Source organism: Globicephala melas, chromosome 1 (assembly GCF_963455315.2).
Source record: "Globicephala melas chromosome 1, mGloMel1.2, whole genome shotgun sequence".
NCBI lineage: Eukaryota > Metazoa > Chordata > Mammalia > Artiodactyla > Delphinidae > Globicephala > Globicephala melas.
The window spans coordinates 72,476,961-72,488,976 of record NC_083314.1 but is presented as its reverse complement, the minus strand read 5'-3'; the positions used below and the strand labels follow the sequence as shown (position 1 = coordinate 72,488,976).

The 12,016-nt window shown below is 56.8% G+C and overlaps 1 protein-coding gene across 1 annotated transcript; it reads right to left on the bottom strand.

The window, feature by feature from the left end:
* Positions 1-1,669: 1,669 nt before the first annotated feature.
* TAGLN2 (transgelin 2) lies at positions 1,670-9,404 on the bottom strand. The gene is made up of 5 exons (XM_030841850.3): positions 9,297-9,404; positions 3,940-4,146; positions 3,291-3,465; positions 2,892-2,994; positions 1,670-2,585 (listed from the first exon to the last, which is right to left on the bottom strand). The coding sequence occupies exons 2-5, from the start codon at positions 4,117-4,119 to the stop codon at positions 2,444-2,446; spliced, it is 600 nt and encodes a 199-aa protein (XP_030697710.1). The 5' UTR covers positions 4,120-4,146; positions 9,297-9,404; the 3' UTR covers positions 1,670-2,443.
* Between the last annotated feature and the right edge of the window lie 2,612 nt (positions 9,405-12,016).

Here is a 12,016-nt window from a genome sequence, read left to right as displayed (position 1 = left end):
GGACCCATTCTGGGCTCCAGGGCCTGAAGGAGTGCCAGGAGAGATGAGAGGGGCCAAATTAGGGATGAAACTGTGATTTCACACAGAACAAAATGCTGTAAAGCAAACAGAAAACAAAACAAAATGTTGAGGAGTCAGTGGAGGCCATTTCCAGAAGGAAGGAGCTGAACCTGGAGCGAAGTGGATTAAGGGGAGACGTGGAGGGGCCTCCCAGAGCTTGCCGGTGGGTGGTGGATCCAGCCAGGAGGGAGGTGAGCCCCGTGGCTGAGCACCTCTCAAATCCAGTCCGGCTGGAGCAGCATAGGCTCAGCCAGCTCCCAGCCAGGATGACCTGGGTTCAAAACCCCTCTGCCCACTAAATCCTTATATGGCTTTGGGTGAGTTTCTTGTCCTGGGACCCAGTACGCTCATTTGGGAACGAAATGAGGGAAATAATACAGTCATATCCACCTTGTGGACTAACATGGGAATCTGCTGGGAGAAGACAGTGGTCCTCAGTCTTGGCTCTGTGGTGTGCCGGTCCCAGAAAGTCGTGAGGCCTGTGGCCCATAATTCATAGCTATAGTTAAATCAGAGAAGGGTGCAAATGGTTTGGTTTTTTTAGTTCAAATATCAATGAACTCAATGTTGCGTCTGCAATGACATCACTCTTCCTCACTGGCATTCCACGGAGGCTTCCTGAATGGGAGATAACGGGGTGGAGTGACAGCTAATCCCCGGGGAATTTGCAAATAGGCTGTACCCTATCTTATCTGTGCCACAGCCCAAGGGAGTACAGCAGGCAAGCAAACACCATCTCGCCCATGGCTGGGGCTCGGATAAGGCGGAGAGCCCCTGAGCTGACGGCTAATGTACAGCAGTGGCATGGGGCCTGGCACACAGTAGGTGCTTCTTGGCAGCGGGAACCACAGTGGGGTGGGCGAAAGGAGAATGGAAGCTCTCTTGTTATCCACCACTGCACAATTTGTCACCCTCAGGCACAACGTTGTGCCTTTCCCATCCTTGGGAAATAGAGACACACGGAAGTGGACATGGGGAGAGGGACAGTGGAGGCCAGGTTGGCTGATGCGGGTGGGAGCTGAAGTGGGGGACTGGCCCAGAGCCTCTAGGGAGACACAGGGTCTGATGGGAAGGCCGTGGGGTTGGAACTACATTCATGCCTGGGTCAGGGCTGGGAGCTCAGGACAACCTGACCCCAAAATTGATTATTGTGGTCCAGGGCCACCCGTCCAGAAGGAATGCTGCTAGGTTCTCACCAGCAAGCAGCTCACAAGTGCCTGGGATGATCAACAAGGCTTCCTGCCTCCAGCCACCACCACCAGCTCCTTCCCGGACTGGTCTGGCCACCAGAGGTCACCTTGCATCAAGCCTGCCTGAGGGCCTCCCACCCAGACACCTGCCAGGACTCAGGGCTGTGTGGACGGCGGCCCCACCTTCCTGCAGTGGCTGAGAACTGTTCTGGCTGTGGGAAGGGCCCAGCCAGGAGCACCTGGGTAGGTGACGGCCCTCCCTCCCTGTGAAGCCTGCCCACGTATGCTGTCATCATGGCTTCTAGCTCGAGGGCAGCTGGAAGGGCCTGTCCCATCTCAACCCCACCCCTAAACCAAGTGAGAAAAAGAATGGGAAGGAAATCGACGATGGGGAGATGTTTGTAACCTTTTATTTCAAAGCCCTCTTCCCTGGAGCCAGTCACCGCCCTTCCCCCACATTCCTCCCTTCCCAACAGTGGACTCAGTGGCCCCAGACACAGCCAGAGTCCATCCAAAAAAAGACAGAGATTCTTTATTTAAACCAGCAAACTCAGATTCTTCAAGCCCCAGCCCATGGTGGGCAGCCTTCCCTCCCCAGTCCCCTCACCCCTACCCGTTAGCCACAGAGAGGGGAATGGAAAATGAGAAGCCTGAAGGCCTCTGCCAGGGCAGGCTGCCTCAGAAGTGTGGTGAGCGTAGTCCAGCTGGGGCTGGGGGGGCAGCCGCCACAGACCCCTCCCTATAAATTAAGTCCCTGCAGCCACAGCTGTGGGCGAGGCGTACTTGTGGGGAGAAGGCCATTAGGCAGCATCCCTGACTCCCAGCCAAGGAATGGATTAGGGCACAGGGCTCAGGCGAAGAGAGGCCAGAGAGAAAGAGAAGAGGTATGGTGGGGAGAGGGGGTGATGCCCCCCTAATTTTGGTCCCGTGGAAAAGAGGCCAGTTGGTCCAGTTTTGGTGGATTTAGAGAAGGGAATGTATTAGTAAGCACAGTGGGGAGGCCATCGTCAGGCACCCCCAGAGGAGACAGGCCAGGCCCCCACCCTGGCAGAGGGGAGCGTGAGAGCTCCAGGGGCTCTCAGGGAATGTCACTGCTAAAATATATATATACATATATATATATATATATACACATATATATATATATATATATTAACCATTCACGGCAGGCAGGGGCAGGGCTGTGGGTGGGATCAGAGGATCTGGCGTGGCATCCCGTAGCCGGTCATGCCTGCCTGAGATGCCCCGCGGTTGGTCCCCATCTGTAACCCAATCACATTCTTGCCCTCCTGCAGCTGGTTGTCGGAGAAGTTCCGAGGGTTCTCCTTGGATTTCCTGGGTGGAAAGGGAGCGTTGGTTAGGAGGAGGGTGGAGGCTGCCCCAGTAAATGTCCTCCATGGACACAGCACAGGCTTTCTTTGGCTTAAGTACTGGTGCCAGCTCTGCCCTGGAGAGCCTTGAGCTCTCTGAAGCCACCCGGTCATCTCTCAAAAGGGACTGTCCCTTGCCACCCCGGGAGACTCATGAGGATTAAGTGAGACGAGGAATGTGAAAGTGCTTTGTAAAGGGCATTTCCTAGGGGCAGGAGTGGGAAGGATCACCGCGCCGGCCCGGGGCCTGGGCTGCCCCAGCAGTACTCACTTGGGAAACCAGTTGGGATCTCCAGAGAAGAGCCCATTGTTCTGGGCTACCGCCAGCCCACCCAGGTTCATCAGTGTCCGCTGCACACAGGCCATGTTCTTTCCTGGGAAGGGGGAGGGGGTGTGTTGGCCTCAGTGGGTCTGGGGTCCTGCATGCCAGGCTTCCACCTCTATCACTAAGTCAGCAGGCTCAGCTTCCTAATTCTTTTACTCTTGGTCTCCCGACCCTTCTCCAACCCAACCCCCAATATGGCCAACTCCTCCATAAACACACACACACACACACACACACACACCACTCTTTGTCCTCAGGTATCAGGAACCTGCCCCTTCTCCCTGGTGGACATGGCCCAGCCCAGCCTCTGGTCTTCTGGATGACGGTGCCCTGGCCCTGACCCACCTTCCCAGAGGTCCACAGTCTGGAAGATGTCAGTGGTGTTGATGCCGTAGCGCTCGGCTGCTTGCAGGAACTGGGAGATCTGCTCCATCTGCTTGAAGGCCATGGTGGAGGCCTGGATCTTCCTCACTGGGGCCTGCCCCTCGGGGTACAGCCCGTTAATGAGCTCACATAGCACCTGGGTGAGGACAGTAGGTGTGCAGAAGTGAGGCCCTGCCTACCACAGATCAGAATGTACCATGCTCGGCGCTAGAGACAGTGAACCGCAGAGGGGCCTCTCCTACCTGAAGACAGCTCTGACTCTACCTGGAGTGAGCAGGAGGCTCCTTCCTGCCCAGCCCCCTGCCTCTGAGCCCAGAGTGTAAACCGTGCTATTCCAGGATTACCAACTACAGCACACCTCCCCCAGCTCTTCCCTTAGAGTTCCTCTTCCTTCTGTCACACACGGCTTCCACTGCAGGGAGGCACGTTCACCCTCCCACTTCCCTCGGCGGGAGGGAGGAAAGCAGGGGGCCTCTGCACGATGAAGATATCCCGGCTCAAGAAGAGCTGGGAGGGGGCTGCCCTCCATTCTTCAGCTGAGACAATCCCCGGTCCCTCAGACCCAGCCCTGCTCTCCTGGCACTTCTGGTCAGCGGCGCCAAGCTCTCACCGTGCCATCCTTGAGCCAGTTCTGGAAGTTCTCGCGCCCAGGCTGGGGCCGGCCCACATCCTTGCGGCACTGGGTGGTGATCCACTGGATGAGGATCTGCTCCAGGTCTGCATCATATTGTTTCTCAATCTTCTGCTGCACCTCCCGGCTCAGGCCGTAGGAAGGTCCCCTGTTGGCCATTCCAAAGGGCGGTGGTGTCTGGGGGAACTGGGGAGAGGACACATACAGGCCTGTGGTCAGCACTCTGCAGCCTGTGGGGTGGGGGATTCCGACACACACCATATCCCCAGGGTGGGCCCCGGAGGTGAGAACAGCCACCAAATGAGGGAAGTCTCACCTTAACCCCTGGACATGGGCTAGACTCTCAGTGCTCAGAACTCTAGGAGGTGTTAAGGCACCTCTGGGTTCTTCCACCCCTGTGACAGGTAGCCTGTCTACTCTACTGAGGCTTCCCATTAGATTTCATTTGAATGGTTCCACTGCTACAATGAAGTATAAAACCCACTGGAATAGAAAATAGGGTAAATGAGGCCAGGATTGGGGGTTCCGCCCCTCATTTGGGGTGGTCAGCTTTAGCAAAGGCAAACTGGTCATTCTAACCCCAACCCTGCCTTTTCCAGTTCTGGGCAAGAGAATGATTTGGAAAGAATGTGGAGTGGCTGGAGAAACCTATGTCAGGAGCTAGGGGACTGGACAGATCTACCCTTAATTAGCCACTGGGTTTTAATTGAACACCCACTATTTGTGCTGGGGATTGTGGAAGACACAGAAGTCCTTGGTCCTAAAGTTGCCCACAGTGCCATCAGAGAGACAAAGTGAGCACCTATGAAAGGGCAAGAGTTGTACATGATGAATATTAAACTACACAGTCAGACCACATGTTATAGGAATTGAGAGAGGAGTATTGGCAGAAGCAGCCTGGAGGGCTTCCTGGAAGAGGTAGGTCTGAGTAGGCCCTTAACAGATTTCACCAGGCAAAGGGGCTTCCCATGAGAAAAGAGGTAATACCTAATTCTACTTTCCTTTCTAGAAGCAGTGGTAGGCAGAATAATGGCCCCCCAAAGGTGTCTATGTTCTAATTCCCAGAACCTGGGAATGTTACCTGATATGGCAAAAGGGATTTTGCAGATGTGATTGAATTATGGATCTTGAGATAGGGAGAGTACCCTGGGTCTCCAGGGGGGCCCAATGCACTCACGACAAGGGTCCTTATGAGTGAAAGAGGAAGGCAGATGAGTCAGAGTGGGAGAAGTGAGAAGGAAGCCAAGGTTGGAGTGATGCAGGGTCATGAACCAAGCAATGCAGATGGCCTCCAGAAGCTGGGAAAGGTAAGGAATGGAATCTCCCCTAAGTCCCCTGGAAGGAATGCAAGCCCTGCCAACACCTTGATTTTAGCCAGTGAAACCTAGCTCTGCAAGATATTACATGTGTGTGGCTTTAAGTCACTCAGTTTGTGATAATTTGTCACAGCAGGAATAGGGCACTAATCCAGGAGCCTTGGATGGCATTTTTAGGGAAACCTGGGAAGAGAGGGAGGGATGGGGAAATACACAGCGGGGTTTCTTTAACTTAGTTGGAGGACCTCAGTTAGGAAGAACTGGGTGGTTTCCTGACCACTGGCCTGGGTTGACAGCACCTCGCAGTGGGCAGTCTGTCCCCACCTGCCACCTCCCTGCCTAGGTCCCACACCCAGAGCCCTGTCCTAGGAATGCTACCCATGCCGAGGGGGAGCCAGGACCCCATTTCCTGCCCCCATCCCCTCCCCATGGGCTCTTCTTTCTGCTCTGAGATAGAGCTGGCTGACTGTACATAAAAGGGGATGCCCCAGGCCAGGCACCTCTGTGCAAGGGGAGGGAGGAGAAACACTGCCTCTCCCTACCTCTGGCCCCAGGCCAGGTCAGACTTAAGGGACGGAGTCACTCTGGCTCCCTGGGTCCCCCTGCACAGCAGTTTGAGCCACCCCAACCCCCCCTCCCTGGGCCTCGGGGCAGGCCACAGGGACAGCAGCTGCCTCAAACGTCCTCCCACCTCTCAGCCCCAGCAGAGGTGGGGCTCGGGCCAGTCCCCTCCCCCCACTGCAACATGGCTGCTCCTTCCGACTGCAGCCTATCGGGCTGCACATTTCCGGCAGCGATCCTCCCCATGATCAGTTATTTTTAAACCTCATTAAGACGACCCAGCCCCACTTCGCCCAGCCCGGAAGCCAGGCCAGATAAAGGTCAGTCTGGGCCTTGACCCACACCACGAGCCAGCACACACTCAGCAGGGGCAGGGCAGGCCGGCCGAGTGGAGAAAGGGAGACAAGATTCCCTCCCCTCAGCCCAGCCCCAGCTGCCCAGCCGAGAGCCACTCGGTCCCCGTAAGCCTGTGACCCCTGACGCACAGGGCCGCGGCTGGGAGCCTGAGAAGCAAGGAGAGGGGGCCAGAGGCTGCTGCCACCAGTAAGCCCCCTTTTCCCAGCCCAGTGTTCAGACCTCACTTCTGGGAGCAGCTCCACTGTCGTCACCTGGGCCTCAGGGCTGTCTCCATGGAGCCAAGTGGCCTGAGGCCCAGGGATCACTATGGCCCAGGGAAAGAAAGGACAGGAGAATGATTAACCCAGACACCAGGTTTAGGAGGGGAGCGCAGGACCGAAGAGTGACCCCTCCAGTGTCACGGTATGGACGGGCAGGACAGACTCGGCCTCCCAGACCCACCTCTGGGTCTCCCTCCTAAACTCTGGTGCCTGGGCACATCTGGCAAGGTCACAGACTCCAGCTGCAGTGTCTCGGCTCCACTCTGGAGCCATTGCCCTAGATCCCGAGGTGCCAGAGCCGTAAAGCAGAGCTCTGGGAGGAGGCAGGCCAGACGGGCCCAGCCTGCCCACGGCTTCTCTCCCCACCCCCACGAGCAGGCACACGCTGAGGGGCTGCGGCCGCTGGAGCTGGAGTGGCCCACGCTAGTGACACTCAGGGGACCTACCCTGGCTCTCCCTTAAAGGAGGGAAGGTAGCCAGTTGCCTACTGCAGTGGGGAAAGGCTGTGTGGGAGATGCCCAGAGCTGGGGGTCCGAAGGGAAAACAACAGCTGCACAGCTTGGGGGGTGGATTGGCAGTGAGTAACCTAAACTCCAGAGCTGCCTACAGCGGTGGGAACAGCCCTCACTCCCACCCACAAGGTTACAACAGTTGGGAAAGGGGGAGGGGCCACAAAAGGCACTCCAGCCCTCAGCCCCACCCAGACCCTGGGCTGGAAGCTGACCTCACCCCACCGCCGACGCCAAAGAAAAAGCGGACATGGGGTGGGAGTAGGATTCCAGGGCTCCTGGCTGGGGTGTTGAACTGGAAAGACAAAGGGACTCTCCATTCATTGTGCAGAGAGGACACAGGGGAACCTCCCAATCCAGAATTGGCATTAAGACTATTTTGAAAAGGCGAAACAGGGATACTTGCCCCCAAAGTGAAGAGCCACAGGGAGCGGGGGTGATGGGAGACCTACGATTGAAGGGCCACCTTGGGGCAGCCGCCTTGGTATCAAGAGTCAGCGAGCAGAAGAGAAAGCTGAAGCTATACAAACAGGAAGCCACAAGGCTTGCGCAGGAGGAGGGGTATGGTGGGGGCCGTTGCCATGGCTTCTGTGTACCAAACACAGGAATGGGGCAGGGTGGGGGCACCAGGCAGAAACATCCACTCGGCGCAGGAGTGGCGGGGAGGCTCCGAGTGGGGGCGGGGCGGGGGCGGGGAGAGGGCGGGGCGAGGGCGGGGAGAAGTGGGATCCTTGGGAAAGGGGCCGCTTCACAGGTACAGACAGGTGCAAGGGATTCCTCAAGGAAGCAGCTGTGGAGGGTACGGAGGGCGTGTGGAGAAGGGAAATTACAAGTTTTGGGGTAGAGAAGTAGATTTAAGGAAATAGTTCAGGAGTAGAAGAAATATCCTGGGAACAGAAGGTACATTCTTAGCTAGAGAGCCCCATAACTGAAAATCCTGGGTGGGAGAAGGGATGGGGGTGGGGGAGAAGGGATGTGGGGTGGGGGAGAATGGATGGGGGTGGGGGAGAGGGGATGGGGGTGGGGAGAAGGGATTAGAGGCCAATCCCCGGAGAGCAAAAGAGGGACCCGGGCTGTGGAGTGGGGGGCGTGGGGGGGTGGGGGGAGAACTGCACTTGGACAAAGACTTATTTGTTGATTCTAGAAGGGGAGGGCCCTGCCGGCCCCACCCTACCTTGGCCTCCTCGGCAGTCTTCCCTGTAGACTAGGAAGGAGAAACTGGGAGTGGGGTTAAAGACGGGGAGCTGTCCCTCTGTCGGGTGCTCTGGGGTCAGAAAACTAGGAGAGCCACAGGCCTCCTCCTACACCGGATCCCCACACCAGTCCATCCTCACTTCTACCCCACTTCTTTCTGCTCACAGATACCAAGGTGCCCCAGAACTTCACAGATAGCGGCTCCAGGAGCCTCCAGGAGGCCTGCAGAGGGAGGGGGGTGGGGGAGGGAGGTGGCAGTCCATTTCCGGTCCTGCCGCCCCCCCCTCGCCACACCCTGGGCCGTTACTGGGATGAATCACCCACCGCCCGCCGCTGGGGTGACGCAGTGGTCTGGGCAGCCCGCCCGACCGCCCGCCCGCAGCCACCACCGACTTTCCCAGCAGCAGGGGGCAAGGGGTGGGGGCATCGGCTCCCGTAGGGGCTGGAGGCCTGGAAAGCATCCATCCTCCCTCAACACCACCTCCTACAGACAGGGCATGATGGGGCGCAGTCAAGGCTGCAGCCTCCCAGATGTTTCAGGTCGGGGGGACTCTCCTGGAGGCGATTGGAGCTTCAACTCCCCGCCCGAACCCGGGAAGGCGAGGCCATGCGGGACCCGCGCACGGAGCCCCCTCGCCCCAACCCGCGACGCCGAATCCCCAGAAAAACGAGCTGCAGGAGAATGAACAGAAAGGTCGGCTTCGGGGACGCAGAGGGCAGGCAGCACCCACACGTGCTCCTGGAACTAGGAAGTGAAGTGTCGCTTCGGAAGTCCCGGCGGCGCCGAGCTGGCCAGGGTGGGCGCCGGGACCCTGTACGCTCCATCACTGGGGGCCAGCCAGCTAATCCCTGACGCCCCCCTTTCCCCACCCCAGCGAAGACCCAGGGCTGGAGCCGGCGGGCGGGACGCAGTCCCCGAGTCCCTGATCCGGACGGACGGCCCCGTCTATGCACTAGCAACAGCGGCTGACCTCATTGCTCAACAATGCGGGGTCAGAGCCTGGGGACAGACCTGACAGCCCGGGGAGGGGCAAAGCAGTCAACGGACCCTTGCCTGCCAGCCCTTGATCACCAAGCTCACTGGAGCAAGTCGCAAGCTCTGGCTTCTAGCTTTCTAGAGACCCCTCCCTCCAGCTCACCGTTCACGCGGACCGAAGAGTTGCGCACTCCAGGCGGGGTCTGCAGCGCGAGTGAAGCGCCGGGGCCGGGCCCGGCCGGAGGTTTTCAGCCTGCTCCCGCCTCGGACGGGGCGGACCAGGGGCGGGGCAAGGGCCGAGAGGGTTTAAAGGCGCCGCAGTCCAGAAGCTGAGGGCAGTGCTTAAAAGACAGGGGCGGTGGAGAAGAACCTGAGTTAAAGGACCTGGAGGCAGTAGCCTCCACTCTTGAGAACCTATACCCCTACCCCAGAGCCCTTAAACTTGTGCCCCAGTGGGAAACTTTCTGCCTAGGTTAGCTCAAGACTGTGGGCGTTTTTATATGGGAAGAAACCTCTTGGTTTAAAAAGGGTGGTTAAGTAAATGGAGGTACAGGAAGACGCTCACTGCCCCCACTCCACACACACACACACACAACCGTCTAGGGTGAGGCAGGACTGGGGCTAGCAGGCCAGGACAGCTCCTGATCTTGGTGGTCTTGCTCCCCACCTTCTTCAAGCCCCAGACTAGCAGTGAGGTGATTCCGTGCCCAGGGCCCAAGAGGCATGATCAGCGTTGAGACCCAGGGTTCAGACTTGACTTCTTTTTTTTTTAAACAATTTTATTTTATAATTTATTTATTTATTTGGGGGCTGTGTTAAGTCTTTGTTGTGGTGTGTGGGCTTCTCATTGTGGTGGCTTCTCTTGTTGTGGAGCACAGGCTCTAGGTGTGTGGGCTTCAGTAGTTGTGGCACATGAGCTCAGTAGTTGTCGTTCGCGGGCTCTAGAGCGCAGGCTCAGTAGTTGTGGTGCACGGGCTTAGTTGCTCCATGGCATGTGGGATCTTCCCAGACCAGGGCTCGAACCCGTATCCCCTGTATTGGCAGGCGGATTCTTAACCACTGCGCCACCAGGGAAGTCCCCAGACTTGACTTCTTTCCCCTTCATTTCCTCCTCTATGACCTGGCACCTCTTCTTAATCCTGGAGGGATCAAAAGAACCCTCAGTGGAGGAAGAGGCTGGCAGTTCTTCTGTCTCTGAGGGTGGAGGAGAGCCTCGTTTGGGGGTTGAAGGAGGGCTCCCTCCTCCCTGTTTTCAGGCTTCAGTTGAGCAGTCCCTCTGGGGTGGAGTCCCTGCTTACATCCATCGGTGGAGTTCTTCACAGATGATAGAAGACCCAGTTGAGCCTGGTTTTCAAGCGCATCACCAACCAGTGCCGGACTTCCCTGGTGGTGCAGTGGTTAAGAATCCGCCTGCCAATGCAGGGGACACGGGTTTGGTCACTGGTCCGGGAAGATCCCACATGCTGCAGAGCAACTAAGCCCGTGCGCCACAACTACTGAGCCTGCACTCTAGAGCCCGCGAGCCACAACTACTGAGCCCGCGTGCCACAACTACTGAAGCCCGTGCGCCTAGATCCCGTGCTCCACAACAAGAGAAGCCACTGCAATGAGAAGCCTGCGCACCACCACAAAGAGTAGCCCCCGCTCCACGCAACTAGAGAAAGTCCACGCGCAGCAACGAAGACCCAACGCAGCCAAAAATAAAATAAATTTTAAAAATAATAATTAAAAAAAAAAACCAGTGCCTTCCCACTTTTCCATTCTCTCTTGCCTGATCCTCCCTACCCCTATATTCCAGTGATTCCCTGGTAGGCCAAGGAATCCTCCGTGCCTTTACACAGGCTGTTCCTCTGCCTGGGATGCGTTTCCTCCCTTGACTGACTTCTCACCTGCTCTATCCACCACCAACTTTGTGACTTTTGGGCAACTTACTAAAGCACTGTGCACCTCAGTTCCCTAGTCTATAAAATAGAGCTAATAGTACTACGTACCTCAAAGTGGTAGAGAATTAAATGATACATGTAAAGAGCTTACAGCAGTGCCTGGCACATAGTGAGTGCTCAGCTGTGGCTGTCATCATTGTTCTCACTTCCTGTGATGATGCCTGCAATCGTCCCAATTTATCCCAGCGCAAGCTGTAAGCATTCACTGTTTGCTGACTCCTTCCTTCATGCTGCCTTAATAACCAACACATAGTTTATCACAGAACTTATCACATAGTACTGTAACTATTTCTTTTTTTTTTTCTTTCTTTTTTTTTTTTTTGCGGTACGCGGGCCTCTCACTGTTTTGGCCTCTCCCGTTGCAGAGCACAGGCTCCGGACGCGCAGGCTCAGCGGCCATGGCTCACGGGCCCAGCCGCTCCATGGCATCTTCCCGGACCGGGGCACGAACCCATGTCCCCTGCATCGGCAGGCGGACTCTCAAACGCTGCGCCACCAGGGAAGCCCTGTAACTATTTCTTTACTTGCCTGCTTCACCAACCAGAAAGAACTCCCCAAGAGCAGACATGTCTTGTGAAATTTGTAGTTCCTCTGCATCTAGCTCAATGGCTGGTCTCAGTAGGCATTCAATAGCTGACCTCAGTAGGCACTCAGTAAATGCTTTTTGAATGGATATTGAACGTACATCCATTCATTCAGGAAGAGTACCCTCAGGAAGAATACCCTCCTTTTTTTTTTTTTTTTTTTTTTTGGCGATAAGCGGGCCTCTCACTGTTTTGGCCTCTCCCGTTGCAGAGCACAGGCTCCGGACGCGCAGGCTCAGTGGCCATGGCTCACGGGCCCAGCCGCTCCATGGCATCTTCCCGGACCGGGGCACGAACCCATGTCCCCTGCATCGGCAGGCGGACTCTCAACCACTGCACCACCAGGGAAGCCCTAC